The following is an 18,898-nucleotide window of genomic DNA, read 5'->3' on the forward strand; positions in this document are numbered from 1 at the left end:
GTGGGTCACTCCCTTTGCAAACAGTAGGGTGGATGCTCCCATAAGGACACAATTTGACCTAGTAAAGAACTTTCTTCACTGTTTCAAGGGCGTGGGGCTACAGGTGTTAGAATTGTTTAAAGCCACATACAATGCACTGTATTCATGTCCAGTTGGTGGGTTACAGTTTCCTGAGATCTGAACGATGGACATTGCTTACTGGATGGTCATTACCACGTAAACAGGGAAATACTTTCCGAAACTAAAACAGAAACAGTTATTTGAGCCCAGGGACCCACTATGGCTAACATGTATATGCAGGGTACATAACCAACCTTTTTAGCTGTCAGTGTCTCTTGCTTTTTAAATTACCAATACATATCTACTCAACAATATACGACTCCTCAGGTAACAACTTGATTCTTGCCACTGAATTGGCAAGACGATGGGCACTGTCTCAACATTTATTTCTCATTTTAGATTGTGTCTGATCCAATATGATTAGATGCTTCCCCCAAAAAACCTTCCAGCTTGAATAGCTAGATGTTTACTGCAACAAGTATGAATTTTATATGGGACAGCTGCAGCGAGCCTAAGGCAACATTGAGCCAATGCACAGGCTGAACTGCTAAAACTTACTTTAAAAATACAATAGGCAGAGACATGTACTCCAAAAGTGAAGCATTCAATTAAGTTTGTGTCATGGACCTTTATGGATTTTAAATTCTAACCACTTAGATCACACACATCACACCTTGTCCGTACACACTGAACCTCTGCATTTCACCTACTACAAATTGTTTTACTCTAGCCTTAAATTTAAAAATATTCTTACCATGTGCCTTTATTTCAGAACTTGACAAATAAGTGAATTCAAGAGTAAAACTTTAATGGACTGCTTATTTCTAATCAAAAGTTTACAAAAAGTATGCATGTTGGGAAACCCTGCTGAAATCAGCAACATGTTACTCGGTAATTTTGTGGCAATAGCATATCCCATGATGAAACTTGCACAGCAGATGCCATGTTGCAGGCAGGAAGTCATTGCAATTGTAAACCACGTTCAGAGAGACAAAGAGCCCAACAGCACCATTAAAAAAAAAAAGGAAACAGCAAGACATTCCTTATATATTTTTTAATTGAAAAAACTTACAAAATAAGACTTAACTCCATTACAGATAAAGTCAATTTTCCTAGTTTCTTTGAGTTATGGAACAAGCCACCATCTTTCCTCCAAGTCTATGTCTATGAGATCACACTCTGCTTTTGGTAAGGGAACACTGTCAAGGTTAATGAGTCCAATATTTGATGTAAGGTACCTCTGTCTCTCAATACTGTATTTATTCAAAAAGTTTAATTAGGAGGTGCATTTTTTAAGATTCCCAAACAAATGATGCAGTGATTTTTCAAATCAACCCAAATCTGTGCCAGCAGCCTAACACTTATCAGCAACCCTACAATAATAAACAAACTTATTAAATCACACTTATTAAATCAAAGGGTGGTGGAGGAAGCATGTGTGAAACCCGAAAATTAAGATTTCAAGTTTTGCCCTTTTAAAATATCTTGCCAATGTCCCCGGCAACTGGATTATATCTGTCTACAATACAGCTTTGAACAGGGTGTGGTTATTTTTCTGAAAACTAAGCAATCATTTTGCAAAATGTTTTTAATACTGAAGAGTGCCGTTAAACTATGTGAACCAGTAAGCCCCACCACTCTACTCCAGTAAACAGATTCACAAAAGCATTATGAATCTGGTGTAAAAAATGAAGTGAACTTCTGGCAGAGCACTTTATGCATCTGCTTTAAATTGCACCCAGGGTCCTGAAATTCAAAAAAAAAAAAGTGCACCCTTATGATAAGATTCTTTAACCACTCCACTTTCTACAACTCCACAGAAGACAAATGAATGTCTTTATATTACAACTACATTCCTTAACTCTTAAGAATAGCTTTCTAGAGAGAATGTACAGCTTCAATTAGTGCAATATGACTCAATAGAACTTTTCTTAAATGTTTTTTGTTTTTTTACAGTAAACAGACCTTTATACAGACCCACCAACTATTTTGTACTTCCTTATTTACATCAAACACAGTTGTACATATATACATGTTATCAAAATACGGAACTTCCCCCATAACATTTCAAACATCTTATTTAATAAACACTTTAAAAAAATTGTTCTTTCATAAACTAAATAATTCCATACAGCACATACTCTAATTGCATTCATTTGTTTCCAGTGCACTGTGTTCTCCAATTACAGAATATACTTTCCACCAATCAATTTTTGTTCTTTCATTTTATTCTGGAGACAGAATACCCTTATCCCCTGGATTAGTACTTGTGATGGTGTTAGGGAAATTCGGTCTGGCAGTAAGTTGGATGGTTTCAGGAGTCCAGCTCCAATTCTTCTTGGTTTTCACTGAGTCTTAGCATAAGTTGTTGCTCATAATAAAGGCTCTTTGCATAGTTTATTTCTTGAGATAACTTTACTGCTAAAACTTCAGACTTCACATGGACCTGCACAAATAAAAGTTTATTATACATACAGCAGTGTTTAAAGTAGTGAGAAATTTTATTACCCCTGTGAAGATAAAAAATATCCACTTAAAGTAACTATCTGCAGTTATCAAATCCGTCATCTACCTGCAATGACCAGGCTGGTTACTTTAAGAGGTAGTCCTATCTAGTGTTAAACTAGTAACTGGGGCTCAGTTTCTGTTGCCAGGTGTACCATTTACTCATCATTTTCCTTATCTCTAAAGTAGAGATGTCCTTACCTAGCTCAGTGTTGAAGTTGAGTGAATTAATGTTTGTAAAAGGGTTTGAGATACTCTGATCAACAGTATTTTAATTATTTACATGGAACTTGGCTCAAAGAGACAGCTAACTAGAGACATTAGGTATGCTATTTGCACTGGAGGGAGAGAGATGGGCCGTACAAGTACTTTGGGGCCAGTCATTTTACCCCTCCTATCTTTACTGTCTCTTTTCTATTTAGAATGTAAGTGCTTTGGGGCAGGGTCAATCCCTTACGGGGCACTGATCTCTGCTCACCTCTCTAGGTGCTATTGTAATACTTACATCAGTAAATGTACAAACTCTAGTTAGATTAGAACTGAGAGTTCTGCTATTTTTGATCTGTCTACATTACAAAGATTAATTTTTACTATACAAATGGAATAAATATCATGAGATTGGAGAGAATTTTTTGCTACTACAAGGTGAGGAAGAGCAGACACTGTAAAACAGCCTGATGGATATTCCATTAAACAAAGGAATACTGGGTCAGGCTTCTGAATTGGTTTTTGTTTTGTTTTTAAATTAGATTCTGCCCCTAGTAATATCATTCTGGGCAATGCCTCGCCTATCATTCTGATTGGATTTCTTGTCCTCAGGAAGCGGAACAGTCTCCATATCTGTCAGTGATACCTTCTCTTATTCAGGGAGCTGCTGGATTTGCCTTGATCTTTCTCTTGATCTTAAAGAGCAAAACTACCACGATCACTTCTGCACCCAGGTCTCCCTCACAGAAATACCATAAAAAAAAAAAGACGTCAGTGTCTACTTTCACTGACGGTTGAATGACGTTTTCATAATTCAATGGCATAGAAGACGATATACCAATGATGACAAAGTATTTGACTATTGCAATATAGAAAGCAAAAAAACCGTAATATGGACAGAAGAGTAAGTGTTGGGTCCTCACCATCGGTTTCTGTTGTGATGGGCCTGGCATTGCTACACCGCTACTTGTATTCCCAGCTTTCTTTGTCAGCTGTACATAGACCTTCCCGTGGTCCTTTGAAATGAGGCAGTGGTAGAGATGATCGTATTTGACTTCCAAGAAGATGGCCTCTCTGTCTACATAATCCCCACTCTTCAGGAAATAAACAGCTTTGGATGAAATAAGAACACAATAGCTGTCTGTGTTCTCCACTGCTATGAAACTGCAAAAACCAGAAAGATAAGTCAGTGTTGTTTTACCTCACTGAGCTGGGAGGGAGACTATTCTGTTCTTGTACTTGCTACTCCCTGGGTGACCTCTGAAAACCTACCAGGAAAATGAACCGCAGCAGAGATAGCGCTGTGACTTTAGGATTCCAATGTTTTTTATTAGTTCATCAAAAATAAACATGCCCCAAAGGGTCACCCTGGCACAATAAGCGTAATATTAATATTAAAGTGCCTGTTTTGTAGTCTTTCTAGCTTTGGAGATGAGGGCTACAAAATAGGCAGAGTTACAGCATTAACTCTAGATCAAACAAAACATCAGGTATACGACAGTCTCACTCAAAAACCAAAGAAAGCAGAGTTAGAAGTGATAGGGAACAGAAGGATAAGAAAGCCAGGCAGTGAGACTGGGTGAGCACATAGCATTCCAAGTTTTACTGCCGTCACTTTGTCGGTTAGGGGTGTGATTTTTTTTTATATTTATGTCAGTAGGAAAGGAATCAGAGAAGAGAGGAAAGGGTAGAGATGCAGTCACCCCATGACATAGGTGGCTGGGAGCATTCTGTTAATAAATATCGTTCAATGTGGGGTTCGACTGAGTCAAACCACACAAGAAATTTCCCCAGCATGGAGAGGTGGTGGTTTGTTTGTTTAAAGCCAATTTTATTGCTGACAAATTCTTTAAATTGAAACTGTTTGTAAATCTACTCTGATGAAAGGTGTGTTGGAATGTATTAATGAAACCGCACGACTGTCTCTCATGATACATTACAAACTATAGTGCTTCACTTTCCTTTCTTCAAAAAAAAAAAAAACAAACAAACAAAAAAACAAAAACAATGTTAACCTGCTGCCTGACCAGTAGCTAGAGAAGAGAAATTAGCTGTTTAACATTGGGGGTGAAAGGTTAAGCAGCAAGCAGGAGGGTTTCCCAGAGAGATTAGTTAGTCTGAGTGATGAATATGGGAGGGAGTATAGGGGGAATGAAGGAGATTTAGAGAATTATACTGTCTGAAAAGATCAATGTAAAAACAATGACAATTCAAAAGTGAAATATTTTATATATACACAACATTTTGAGTCACCAAACAAGCCTGAACACTAATGGGATATTTTACAAATTTAAATATGTATTGCCTCTCTCTATTCACACTATTAAATGAGAGTGCTAAATGGAATTTTTAGTGTTATTCCTGCACTGTCGGTAATTCACTAGTGTATGAAACATGCCTGCAGGAAGGAGATTCTACTCCCTTAGATCAATTATTAGGCAGTTTTAAACTTATTGTGCATAGCAACAATTAACAATCTCACTCCCTTATTTTTAAATCTCCCTCTTCCAAATGGTTACAGCTTGAGAGGCCTATTGCAATTTTTCAGAGATGATGTTGCTATTCAAATGAAACTGACAACTTTGTGTTACCTGTCCTATTCTCCTTACCAACTAAGTGTTCTCTGCAGGCACTGTTTCTGCAGATCCACACTGTGTGTGCCAACATGTGACAACCACAGCATAAGCCTGCTGATGTGATGTCTCAAAGATGAGCAGATAAGAACATAAGAATGGCCATACTAAAGGTCTATCCAGCCCCGTATCCTGTCTGCCGACAGTGGCCAATGCCAGGTGCCCCAGAGGGAGCGAAACTAACAGGTAATGATCAAGTGATCTCTCTCCTGCCATCCATCTCCACCCTCTGACAAACAGAGGCTAGGGACACCATTCCTTACCCATCCTGGCTAGTAGCCATTAATGGACTTAACATCCACAATTTTATCTAGTTCTTTTTTAAATTCTGTTCTAGTCCTAGCCTCCACAACCTCCTCAGGCAAGGAGTTCCACAGGTTGACTGTGCGCTGTATGAAGAACTTCCTTTTATTTGTTTTAAACCTGCTGCCCGTTAATTTCATTTGGTGTCCCCTAGTTCTTATATTATGGGAACAAGTAAATAACTTTTCCTTATTCACTTTCTCCACACCACTCATGATTTTATATACCTCTATCCTATCCCCCCTTAGTCTTCTCTTTTCCAAGCTGAAAAGTCCTAGCCTCTTTAATCTCTCCTCATATGGGATCCATTCCAAACCCCTAATAATTTTCGTTGCCCTTCTCTGAACCTTTTCTAATGCCAGTATATCTTTTTTGAGACAAGGAGACCTCATCTGTATGCAGTATTCAAGATGTGGGCATACCATGGATTTACATAAGGGCAATAAGATATTCTCTGTCTTATTCTCTATCCCTTTTTGAATGATTCCTAACATCCTGTTTGCTTTTTTGACTGCCGCTGCACACTGCATGGACCTCTTCAGAGAACTATCCACGATGACTCAGAGCTCTTTCCTGATTAGTTGTAGCTAAATTATCTACCATCATATTGTATGTATAGTTGGAGTTATTTTTTCCAATGTGTGTTACTTTACATTTATCCACATTAAATTTCATTTGCCATTTTGTTGCCCAATCAACCACTTAGTTTTGTGAGATCTTTTTGAAGTTCTTCACAGTCTGCTTTGGTCTTAACTATCTTGAGCAGTTTACTATTGTCTGCAAACTTTGCTACCTCACTGTTTATCCCTTTCTCCAGATCATTTAGGAATAAGTTGAACAGGATTGGTCCTAGGACTGGCCACTGGGGAACACCACTAGTTACCCCTCTCCATTCTGAAAATTCACCATTTATTCCTACCCTTTGTTCCCTGTCTTTTAACCAGTTCTCAATTCATTGCAGGACAGGATCCAGCAAATAAGCACCTCTTGCCATTACTGCCAGCAGCAGGAAGATGCAGAGAAACTCACTGTCACATATTCTTGGAAGTTCTTCTTTCACAGATTCTTCAGTGTAAGGAGAGAAATACCAAAGGGGTTGTAGGGCACAGCCAGTGGAAGGAGTTCCTGAATTTCTGATAAATGTTATTGGTAGAACTGAGTGGACATTTTTGTACGGAAAATGTCAATTCATTGGAATTGAAGCATTCTGCAGGAACACGTCGATTTTGATGACATTCCAGTAGAAACCAGACAAGTTTCTCATGGAACCCCACCTGCTACTCAGGTTTTGAAACCTGGTTGCTGGTACCTCAGCAGCCTGCTGGGGAACCAGAACTCCCAGCTCTTTGTCAACTTGGACTGACAAGGAGCTAAGAGCCTGGAAGTCCTTGGCACTCAAGCTTGCTGGCAGCCCAAGCTCCCAGGGCTTCCATGGTCCCTGGCTCTGGGATAGGCTACTGGGCAAACTCCGGCTCCTTAGCCGCTCACCTGGCAAGCTGCCACAGACAGCCAGGGACCGAGGTGGCTGATTCCCAGCCTGGCTGGCTCCCCAGCAATGCCCTCCTGGTGTCCAAGGAGTCAGGCAGCCGTTCCGGAAAAAATTTTGAGAATTTTTTTTCCCCTACTATGAAGTGAAAAACATTTCAAAATTTCAAAATCTTTCATGGAACAGAAAATCCAGTTACTAATCAGCTTTAGTTATTGGCTGAGAAACTTTCATCAGCTCCACCATTTGAGAAGCATTTTGCATAATATACCAATCTATATCTGACTGAACCACTGGTTATCAAAGAAGATTTTAATACCAAAACATCCAGCAGGGTAAGTTAATCAGATTTCTCCTCACCCCTCAATAAAATGGCTAGGGCTCCAAACTGCTATGGTACCACAAATACCACCACTATTGGTTTCTGACTGAAAGAATCATGCCAATAATCTTCAACAAATCCTTTCTATTACTAGCTTACTCCAGGAGGGTTCTTCTGTATTGTACACTTAACTCTTTGTCTTTTCCCCTCATGCCTTTGTGTCTCCTAGTCATGACAATTCATAGAGCCTCTTGTCATTGTAAACCCAGATGATATGATTAAGGAGAAGTGTCACCACACCTTGTCTTTAGGGTTTTTCTTTTTTTTATGATTTAAAAGCTGTTAATGTTTCAAACACTAAGTGCATTAATCATCATATGTATCTATTCTACTCTTTAGACTACAGGTGTGCCATTTAGCAGATAGGTAAAGACCTTTGAAGTTAGTCTGATTAATAAAAGATTGTCACATTAAATCCATCTTGTTTTAGTTCTATGTAATATGTACACAGGCCACTGTATTCCCAACGCTCTGTCTGACAAACTTTTTTTTTTTTAATTCAACCAGCTCCCTTGTTCTAGTGCCTCTCAATTCAGTTATGAAATAAAATGAACAAACAATTAAGTTATATATTGCTGTTCTCAGTTATATGTTGCTTGTTTAGCTTACTATTTCTAGTTAACAATCCCAATTTTCATTTATCTGCTATACTACTATACCAGTGGTGGGTGCCTGCGGATGGTCAATGTAAACAAACTGTCTCACGGTCCGCCAGCAGATTACGCTCGTGGGCCTATACTGTTCAACAGCAGTAGCTCTCACAGCCTTAGATGTTTAAATCTTTACCATATATCATTTTTAAGAAGACATCACAGCTAAGACAGTAGAGTTGTTACATAATTTTCTGAGGAGTGTGATGGGAATTTTAATTTTAAATTGATACTAGAGACTGGCAGAATACTAATTTCTCCTCACAACACACCACTGTGACAAAACAGGCGCTGTGTTTTATACCCATTTTAGAGATAGGCAAACTGAGGCACTGTGAGGTGCTCTGGCTTCAGTCAGACGTTTCCAAAATGTGGTTCATAGACCAATGGTGGTCCACACAGAATTTACTGGCCAAATGGTTCTGGTTTTCCTTGTTCCCAGCTGCTAAACTGCATTAAAAGAAGCTAATAAATACAAAAATTCATAGTATTATTATTCTATGTAAGAAATTGCCACAGGGAAGTTATGAAATTTCAGATGGGAAAGGAGGTGGTCTGTGTAATTGCAAAGGCATGGGGAGATAATCATGAGACAACCTCTGTTAAAATGCGGCCCATCCAATGAGAAACTATTATATCATTGTTTCTACTATACATAGAAAGCTACACAATTACATAGAATGCTAATACCATATTCTGACTGACAAGGATTTACTTCATTTTTCTCTTGATCAATTAAAGTCACATTCCATAAATCAAATTATTTTAAAGAGGGAAAAAAAATCCCACCAAATGGCAAGATTATTGTCTAAACTAAAGCAAACAGGCAATAAAAGGAAATTATTTTTTCTTGCTCTAGTTTACTGAATATTTTAGCCCCGAACTTCAGATGTGCTCAGCATAAGGTGCTCCCTTGAGTTCACTGATGTTCTCAGGCCCAGCACTTTAGAAAATCGGACGATTAATTTCTATGATGCTTTTTAGAACAGATTTAATGTTTATAGACTTTTCTACAAGGTGTCAGGGATGTATTTTGAGGAACAGAGGTATGAAAACCCAGGGCAGTGATTTCCTAGTGAAGCACTGACATTTTAGCAAATTGGTAGTTAAACCTTACATTTCATTCTAAGTTTGAGTCACACATCATTACTCATTTTTCTTTTGCCAACAACATACATCCTCTCCTCTGTGCTTAAAGTTTCGACAGAAGAGCTGAACACTAAGACATTAGTTTTGTTTTTTTCTATATTCCTACATTTCTGTGATTTAAAAAAATCAAATTAATAAAAGAAAATGAAAAATTAAATGAAACATGATCCAGTAGAACAAAGTAGAAGCAACCAGATCTCTGGAGAATTTGTGGGGCTTTAACTACATCAGGAAGTAATTACACAATATTTTCCAGAAGTGAAACAGTGAGCCTAACTGGAAAAAAATGTGGAAACATTTAGTTAGAACAGTAGAGCAAGATATTATACCCCCCCCTTTTATGGATTAAACTTTGAAGGAAAATATGCAAATAATCAGGTCTTTAAATCTGTTTTTAATTACAACACTAGAATAAAATTTAGAGGCACAATTTTGTACTGGTTTTCCATGACAAGAGATACCATTTTCTTGTTGAGTGATATTCCTGTTGGTGAAAGTCACAGTGAATGAACAATACAACAGCTGAAATTGTGTTAGACATTTTTGTTAATTTCACTAATGTACTTACTCATTTAGTAGCAAGTGCGCCCCCCCCCAGCCCCCCTTACTCATCAAAGTCTTATTTGGAAAATCTAAATCTATCTCAATTTTCCCCCAGCAGAAGCCAGATTATGGCCTGACAGTGAAAAATCTGTCCACGCACTCAGTGTGTGTTTCAGAGCCACTGAAACAACAGAACTTCCCACGAGAGACAAAGTGATCACTAGTACACAACCGACAAGAAAACCCTGGTGTGCGCACAGCTGCTGGAGAGCAGCTGTCAAATCTCTTAGACCCCCAACTTGAATAGTAGTAGGGAGAATGCAAAAATGGAGAGGGCAGGGAAAGTCATGGTGCCACCAAATTAGATACACTGAGGCACAAGGCTAGATGTCAAGTGATATAATTTCTCTGTAACCTCGCCTTCTTGGAAAATGTTACAGTTTTATTCTTTCAAAGCAAAATGAGAGTAATGAGACTGATAACATGCAGTTAAACAAGACTGCTACATCATTTAGAAACCTAATTGCTCAGATTCCTTCTTTTGTAAATGTGGGGAGAGAGACTGACCATGTAATTCAGACTGGGCATCAAGAGACATGGGTTCTAATCTTGACTCTGCAATAGCCTGTGAGACACACCTTGGACTAATTACTTAATATCTTATTGCCTCAATTTTTCTTATCTGTGAATCAGAGATGATGACAGTGAGCTAACTTATAAGGGTTTTGTGAAGCTAAATCAAATTATATTTGTAAAACCTGTGAACACACTTGGAAGGGAGGGGATGATGGAAGTTCTCAAGCCCAAAAATATCCTCCAGTACATCAAAAACAAGAGAAAGAGATGACATGGATAAGAAAAGCTTTTAGTGGCTATCACAAAGGCACAATGTATTTTCACACAATCATTATATTGCAACACAGCAGTTGCTGGGTTAATACTTACAACTCATCTTGGATGTTGTCGGTCAGCTTGAATAGCTGCTCCTGTCCTTCTGCCTGGCTTTCTGAATACCGGGGCAATAGTCCTTGAGGGCCTCTACAACAGCGTGGCTTCCTCACTCTCTCTGCCTGCGTCCTACATACAAAACACACATTAACTGATTTAATGCGACTTTTAAGTTTCCCTTGGAAACTTTACTCAATATAAGAAGTCATATTATAAGCAAGGTTTGGCATGAAAAAGCCATTAAGATTTTAGATCTCTGGTATCTGCTTCATAGAAATACAGTAATATTTTATCTGGGGGTCTCGCAAGTTGACACAGATCTTTATGCTTCTTTTTGCTATTTTCCATTGAAATCTGGCCTGAAATTGAAAAGAAAGCAGGTGAAATTGATGTGGAAAAGCACGGTGAAGCACAATGGCCTGCATATTTTTAATAAAAAGATGTATTAATACATAGAGGTTTTTACCCCGTTTTCCAGAAACAGGAATCCATAGGTAGTGTGTCCAGACAGTTATTGTATTTGTTGGAGAAGGCTGCACGTTGCTGGACAAGATGGCAATAGGTTGACAAGTAACATACCCACAAGTACTCTGCACATGTTAATGCTCTACCCACTGGTATCTGCATCAGCACTATAGTGTATCTTTACTTTAAAAAAATCCTGAATGCTTTTAAAACTTGGGACACTACCAACATGTGCAGAATTGTGCTGCAGGATACCCACCCCTGCCGCAGTCTTTGCCTCGTCCCAATCCCAACACTTTGAGATTCCTGCCTGCTGTTGAGATCTCTCTTTCAAGTTAGTACTATTAATTTTTCAAGAGGCTACTTGTAGCTGAATGCAATATTTTTGATTATTGAACCCTACTTCCCCTCTTAATGTTCTCTACAGACACTGCAGAATGAACTGCTGTTGTCCTTTTGATCTAACGAGGGGGAAAATCTCACATAACAATTAGTTTACTTCTTAAGCTGCTTGGCAACAGCACACAAGAGTCCTTGCCCTCTACGTTTTGCTTGTTGCAGATGTTTTCTCTGGAGTCTTGTTACTTCTTTAGTGCTTTTCCTTTTCATCAACCCTATCCCTATATACACATACACAAACACACTTTTCAACTCTGCTTTCCTCTGAGTTTTTGGCATCCCTGCCTACTAACTCTAATCATGGCAAACTATATTTTTACCGCCTCTACTCTTCTTGGCTACAGCTACTAGTAAAAGTCACCTTCTATATGTCCCTCATGTGCTGCCTTTAACTTGAGTCACGGATTTATTTGCCATAACTGTTTACTTATGGAGTCACTTATTGTGACTAAAGTCACTTTAAGCACTTTGACTATTGCTGTTTCCTGGGGCTTTATTTTCTTATAGCCTCTGTGGCGTGGTATCATGCAGCTGGCTCAGTGGACGAAAGAAATGGAAACCTCCCTTTCCCAACCCCTTGGAAAGCAGAGAACAGGCTACTATCATAAATGCCATTGGCTCTTTTAGAAGGCTTTGTTTATATATTTTTACCTCTGATTTATTCATTGAAGTTTACACCTGAAATGCAGGAATAAGATAAATAAAGAGAGGATAGATGTCAGATTTGTAGGATGTACTATTCCAGGGGTCGGCAACCTTTCAGAAGTGCTGTGCCGAGTCTTCATTTATTCACTCTAATTTAAGGTTTCGCGTGCCAGTCGTACATTTTAACGTTTTTAGAAGGTCTCTTTCTATAAGTCTATAATACATAACTAAGCTATTGTTGTATGTTAAGTAAATAAGGTTTTTAAAATGTTTAAGAAGCTTCATTTAAAATTAAATTAAAATACAGAGCCCCCCAGACCAGTGGTCTGGACCCAGGCAGTGTGAGTGCCACTGAAAATCAGCTTGCGTGCCGCCTTCGGCACCCGTGCCATAGGTTGCCTACCCCTGTACTATTCTAACATCTGAATTAGCATACAAAATGGCAACCTGAAATGCCTCAAATGTGTAATGTAACCACAACCATCATTCTTAAAAATTTCCAGTGTTGCCTCTACAGCTAGCTGACATTTCCACAGTTTTGTTATTAGTAGCTGCCTAAAAACATTGCTATATCTATCTAATTTACCTAGGAACTGCTGAGCTGTATGTGGTTTAGAAACCTGTAGATAACTATTGCCCAGCAGTGGTCTTTCTTGCACTGGAGAAAAAAATAAAATATCTCCGCTTGTGCAGCTGTTGGAGGTGGTGCAGGGATGAATTACAAAGGTGTAAAGTAATAAAACAGCATTTCATAAGGGATAGACAGGTATTTAGAAGTAAAACTGGACAGCACTTTAATCCATTTATCAAAATTCTTGCATGCTCCTATTTCCAGGCAGCTGGAATATACTGTGAAGAAGGCTAGTTTGTAACCAAAGAACTTAAATAAATAAAAGGTTAAAGCAGAAATTACGACATATCCATCATTTCTCAGAACATTTTACTGGTGAACCTTCCTTCTCTCCATGCACTACGTTCTCGACAGCTTTAAAGGCCCAACTCTTCCACCCTGCAGCCACACACTTACAGCAGTTTTCACAACTTTACAAAACAAAATGAATTGCTGAATATGAAAGAAGGGATTCAAGATTACAAAACAGGTACAAACTGGTTATTGTCTTCTTATTTTATCTGATTCCCAAGTTTGTGCAACCTCTCTCATCCTTCCAGGGACTTACAACTGCAAAAATTCAGATCAAAAAAAGAATCCACAGCCCTAAAAGAAGTAGTTAAGCCAACCTAAGCCAGACAGCACAAAGCAGACAGCACTAGGTTGAGAGAAGAATTCTTCCATTGCTGTCGTAAGGGCTTGGTCTACACTTGAAACGGTACAGCTGCATTGCTGTAGCACTTCAGTGTAGAGACACGACCAACACTGATGGGGGGAGTTCTCCTGTTAGCGAAGGTAATCTACCTCCCTAAGAGTTTAGTTGCTAGGTTGACAGGAGAATTCTTCCATCGCCTAGCACTGTCTATATTGGGGGGGAGGGGGGGAGGTTGATCAGTGTAACTACACTGCTCAGCGGAGAGGATTTTTCGCACCCTTGAGTGATGTAGCTAGGTCAACCTAACTTTTTAGTGTAGACCAGGCAGAAGTGTCTACACTGAACTGCTGCCATTGTGCTGCTGTAACGTTTCTAGTGTAGACATACCCTCTACCAACAACATTTGATTTTTCAGCCTCTCCTGCCATGTTGCCACACAGCTTTTGATTTTGGCGAATGAAAAATCACTTGTCTAGATAAAAAAACTAAGAAGCAGTATCACCAAGTGGACTGAGTAGGGACCTAGGAGACAACACCTAAGATTTAATCTTGGCTCTGCCACAAACTCACTGTGTGATCTTGGACCAAGCACACTGTAGACACTCTTCCATGTCTTAGGGACGTCTACACTACCTGCCAGATTGGCGGGCAGCGATCGATCTATCAGAGATCGATTTATCACGTGTAGTGTAGACGCGATAAATTGATCCCCGATCGCTCTCCCGTTGACTGCTGAACTCCAGCTCGATGAGAGGCAGAAGCAAAGTCAACGAGGGGAGCCGTGACGCGCTGCGAGGATACGAAGTAAGTAATTTAAATTCAGTCTAAGATACAGCGACTTCAGCTACGCTATTCTCGTAGCTGAAGTTGCATATCTTAGATTGCTTCCTCCCTGCCCCCCGTGTAGACCAGGCCTTAGTTTCCCCATCTGAGAACACGCGATACTTCTACCTGTACATACTTATCTTACAGAACTTTCAGAGGGCTGATTGTAGAGCATTTTTAAGATGTAAATGCTATATAAGAGCTAATTATTCCAACCATCCCTCTGTTTGCCAGAAACTGGGAAGTAATGACAGGGGATGGATCACTTGATGATTCCCTGTTCTGTTCATTTCCTCTGGGGCACCTGGCACTGGCCACTGTCGGAAGAGAAGACACTGGGCTAGACGGACCCTGGGTCTGATCCAGTAGGGCCATTCTTATGTTCTTCAGAATTTGAAAAGTAGTATATGACAGAGTGATGACCTTTATTTCACCCTGAACCTATAGAAAAAACCTTTTTGCCAGTTTAAGTTCATATAGATCTCCACTAAAAATGATATTAATATGCACATTTAAATCAGAAATGGTCGGTGAGGATTTAGGGCTGCACGGCACAAGATATTTACTGCAGGTCTGACCACGTATTTATTTATATAAATTTACAGAAAACTAAGAGGAGTGAAATAAAATGTTTGAAGCAAACAGTAATTTTTTATCAATAGCATCTGTCTGAGTTGGAGTAGCCTGAGTATTAAATGATCATATTGAATTCACAACCTAAACTGCTTAAACAAAGATTTTAATTTACTGAAGAATTACTTAAAAAGCCTAGTATGAGAGGGTGGAGAATTTCAAAAGTGTCTCATATGTGGACAGTTAAGACAATGTAGAAGGAAGTGAAAGGGGAAGAACTGTCATCAAATGGTTAGAACAGGAGTCTAGGAATCCTGGGTTCTATTCCCACCTCTGCTACTGGCTCACTCTGTGATCTTGGCCATGTCACTTAACTTCTGTCCCTCAGTTTTCCCATAGGTAGAACAGGAATAATAAAACTTCATAGGGGTATAGTTGGCTTAATTGTTAAGTACTTCTAATTCTGTGGATGAAGTCTGTGAGAGAGATGTGCAAATCACTACCAATTTCTACAATTACAATGCAATACTAAATAAAATGTGTGTTTTTCTTAATGAAAATGCAAAATGTTTGAAGGCTATAGAACATACTTCCACAATAGGAAGCAGAGTCCCACCCTCACTATCTTTCCATCTTGCTGTTTGTCCCACCTCTCTGTCACACACACTCCGCAAAGAAAAAGCAGGGTGCCTGGATATCCCACATTTAACAGAGCAGAACAACAGAGAAATTATTGTTTCTTGGCAGCCCTCACTGGCTCTTAAATCTTTCTGTAGCACCTAGAGACTGTAGCGACAAGTGATTCAGAAATGCTTATGTAGTGACAGATTTAAGGAGTGACTGGGCTTACTCTTAACAAAAGGTTTAAACTTAAGTTACAGGTCAATAATTAACTTTTCAATGAAAGACTGTTCCATTATGCATTCAGGAAAGTGAAATGAATAATGGATCATTAATCCACCTGCCCTGGAATGGGCAACAAAGTGTCCAATAATTTTCAATATAAAATATTCTTCCAGCAACACTCGATCGTGTCATTTTTACTCATATTTTGTCAACTCCTCTTCTGCAGCACAGCGTTTGGAGGCATCTGAAAGGTAGCATGTGAGAATGCTGTGGGAAGTGGAAAGAATAGGGCCTTCTAATCATAACTATTCTGCAGAAATCAGGACATCAGAGAGTGCTGGCTTCCAATATCTGGCCTAGGAGCAGGTCGGAGAAACAGAAGAAAACTGCTAGGCATTGCAATGTGTTTCTGAAAGACTCTTGGCAATTTATGAGTTAGTCTGGAAGAAATTAGGAGTACAGTGTGTCTACTAAGCTGATTTATTTACTGTTCCTCATTGCTTTTTTGGTGCTAAGATGTTCAACCTGGTGATAAAAGGTAATTCTCCTCTTGGTGATAAGAAGGTCAGCTGCCTTTTAATTAAGTGCCACTAATATTAACACCAATTGTGTTGACTGTCTTAGTCCATCAGCCCTGGGCAAACTGGTTTGCTTGGTCTGGACAGCTAAAAACATTCCTCACTACTTGAGTTGGGTTTTTTTTAAATCTACAATTTGTTCTGCTGTCTCAAGTTACGTTCTGTAAATAAAAAGCACCAATGATGAAATACAAAAAACTGAAAATCTATAGAGCAGAATGAACGGTGGTGTGCCCACATCTGTGTTACATTAAACATGCACTCAACAGATTTGCTGATTCTTTTTTAATAAGCACACAAAGGCAATACAAGAGAGAAATGCCCTTATGTCTACTAGTCACAGCAGGAAAGAGCGCTGCTCAATGGAGACACAAAGAGATTGTGAATGGTGTCAGAAGGTTGAGGCACACAGTACAGTGCTTCACTGTTCAGACAAAGCATGACACTTGAGATTCTTATTTCAATTTGTTCTACGCATGTTTAAAAACCGTAAGGCTTGTATTATTGTAGCTGTGTTAATTGGTTGTCTTCTGCTATACAATCTGCATTGTTTTTGTGAGCCAGCCAAAATGGCTTCACTGTTTAAAAAAAGGTTTAGTGAGCAAATAGATCAGTGACTGTACCAAGGCACTCGCATATCTCTCTCGGGAGGGCTATTTAAGAATTTGGTGATAAACAGCATAGCTTGGTTTACAGCATATCTAATGGGTTGCACCTTTCCATTTCCTCATCACCCAATCAAGAGTTGTTATTCAAAGTATCATAGTAGTTGTAAGAAAATCAAATCCCAATCTCTTTCCATTGTAAGAAGGAAACAGACCACTGCATTGTAAGTTGTGGTCTTGCTAAGAAACAAAAGCTTGTGAGATTTTCTAAAACTGTCTTCCTGGTAAGAAAGCCGCCACTCTTGTCACGTATTGTCCCATTTAAAAGCAGTTAAACACATTTTTAAATCAACAGATCATAAGCTTTTCCTTGGTATACAGAAATATCTTGATCTGTTCAATAGTTTATTTTAAAGGATTTCAGTGAACAACCCAGGAACTAAGTTTATTTGCAGGATTTAAAGAGATCCAAAAAATGTTCTCAGATTACTCGTTTCACTGATCTTAACATTTGTGACTTAGTGTCTGCAATGACACAAATTCCGCATATTTAAGCACTGTGTACAGTACTTAAGATGCTATTGCATCAAGTCCTTTGCAAGAAGACAAATCATCTTTTCAAGACAACAGTTCCTCTTGGAGGACATATCAATTTTGCACATTTCCAGAGGACTTCACTGCAATTCTCAAATTAATGCATTAAAATCGTTAAGGTGAAAATCAGTTAGCTCAACAGATAAATGGATAAACAAATATGGTTGCTTACAAGGACTATATGTTTCAGAGTAGCAGCCGTGTGAAGATTAAATTCACTAGGATTGTTTCTGTTTTGGGGGGTTGCCTCCGCCAATTTATATCGGAAAGGGATAAGATAAGAGACAGATTATCTTGTTTTCAATCTTACCAGTCAGATTTCCAGACACACTTTCTCTTTCTCTTCATCATAAAGCGGCTTAAAGCTCAGATACCTCTGTGCTGGGCTCTGCTTGTGCCTTACCTGCCAGGCCCTTGATGGAATTGTGCATGCAATAGTACGTAATGCAGCTTGGAGCCCAAACATGATCTGAGACACTCTAGGACTTGGAACATGCTGCTGTATGCAGAATTTGATCCACAGTCAGAAGAGGGTGGCACACCACCAAACCCAGCACATCGGGGCAGTTAGCCATAAACTCATCTAGATAAATTGCTCTCCAAGTTACAGAAAGTTAGGAATGGACATACCACTAAACCTATTCAGCCCTACCCAACCTCCCTATTACCAAACCCTTCCCCTCAACACCTAGAACAAGACCCTGGCTCCCTTCCATCTGACAAACAGTCCTACATAAATCAGAGACAAACACCGAAAAACACATCTCTTTGAAGCCATCAGGTTCTTCAACGCTCCCACCAGTAATAAATTTCCTCAGCCAGATCTATTCCTTGCTGCCAAAACACAACTGCAAGCAACTGTCACCAATGTCAGTGTTAAGAAAGGTGTTTCAGGTTTCCAATTTAACAGCCTAGTCACCGTACCCTATTAAAACAGTAACTTACTGGTGCTGGTAGAGTTAAAGCCCTGTCAATGTTTCCATTGTAAATCCTGTTTTCCACATTTGTATAAAATTCATCTGTAAGAAGTCTGCTCCAGGCTGTAACTTGGCATGAAAAGTTTCGGCCTGGGAACAATTCCTTTTTCCCTTTAAATAATTATGAAACAACATCAGTTTAAACAAAGGAAATTTGGCAGGTAATCTGTCCATGAAACAATTCAATCACTGCTGGTATTTTGAAGAAAGAGAACACTAAATTTGTTGATCTACTTAACTGTGGAAAGAGTTTGGTTCAC

At 39.1% G+C, this 18,898-nt stretch overlaps 1 protein-coding gene across 9 annotated transcripts in view; it reads right to left on the reverse strand.

Moving 5' to 3' along the window:
- Window positions 1-809: 809 nt before the first annotated feature.
- VPS13D (vacuolar protein sorting 13 homolog D) overlaps window positions 810-18,898 on the reverse strand; it is a 182,156-nt gene continuing 164,067 nt past the window's right edge. For 6 of the 9 annotated variants that reach the window (XM_039508774.1, XM_039508778.1, XM_039508782.1 and 3 more), the window contains 3 exons: window positions 10,864-10,995; window positions 3,696-3,936; window positions 810-2,506 (listed from right to left, as the gene is read on the reverse strand). In XM_039508774.1, the coding sequence (XP_039364708.1) occupies window positions 2,375-2,506; window positions 3,696-3,936; window positions 10,864-10,995 (505 nt within the window). In that variant the 3' untranslated portion in view covers window positions 810-2,374. The remainder of the gene's footprint in view (window positions 2,507-3,695; window positions 3,937-10,863; window positions 10,996-18,898) is intronic. The other 3 variants (XM_039508777.1, XM_039508781.1, XM_039508779.1) reach the window with 1 other exon arrangement.

This window comes from Mauremys reevesii, linkage group 21 (genome assembly GCF_016161935.1).
Source record: "Mauremys reevesii isolate NIE-2019 linkage group 21, ASM1616193v1, whole genome shotgun sequence".
In the NCBI taxonomy this organism is placed as follows: domain Eukaryota; kingdom Metazoa; phylum Chordata; order Testudines; family Geoemydidae; genus Mauremys; species Mauremys reevesii.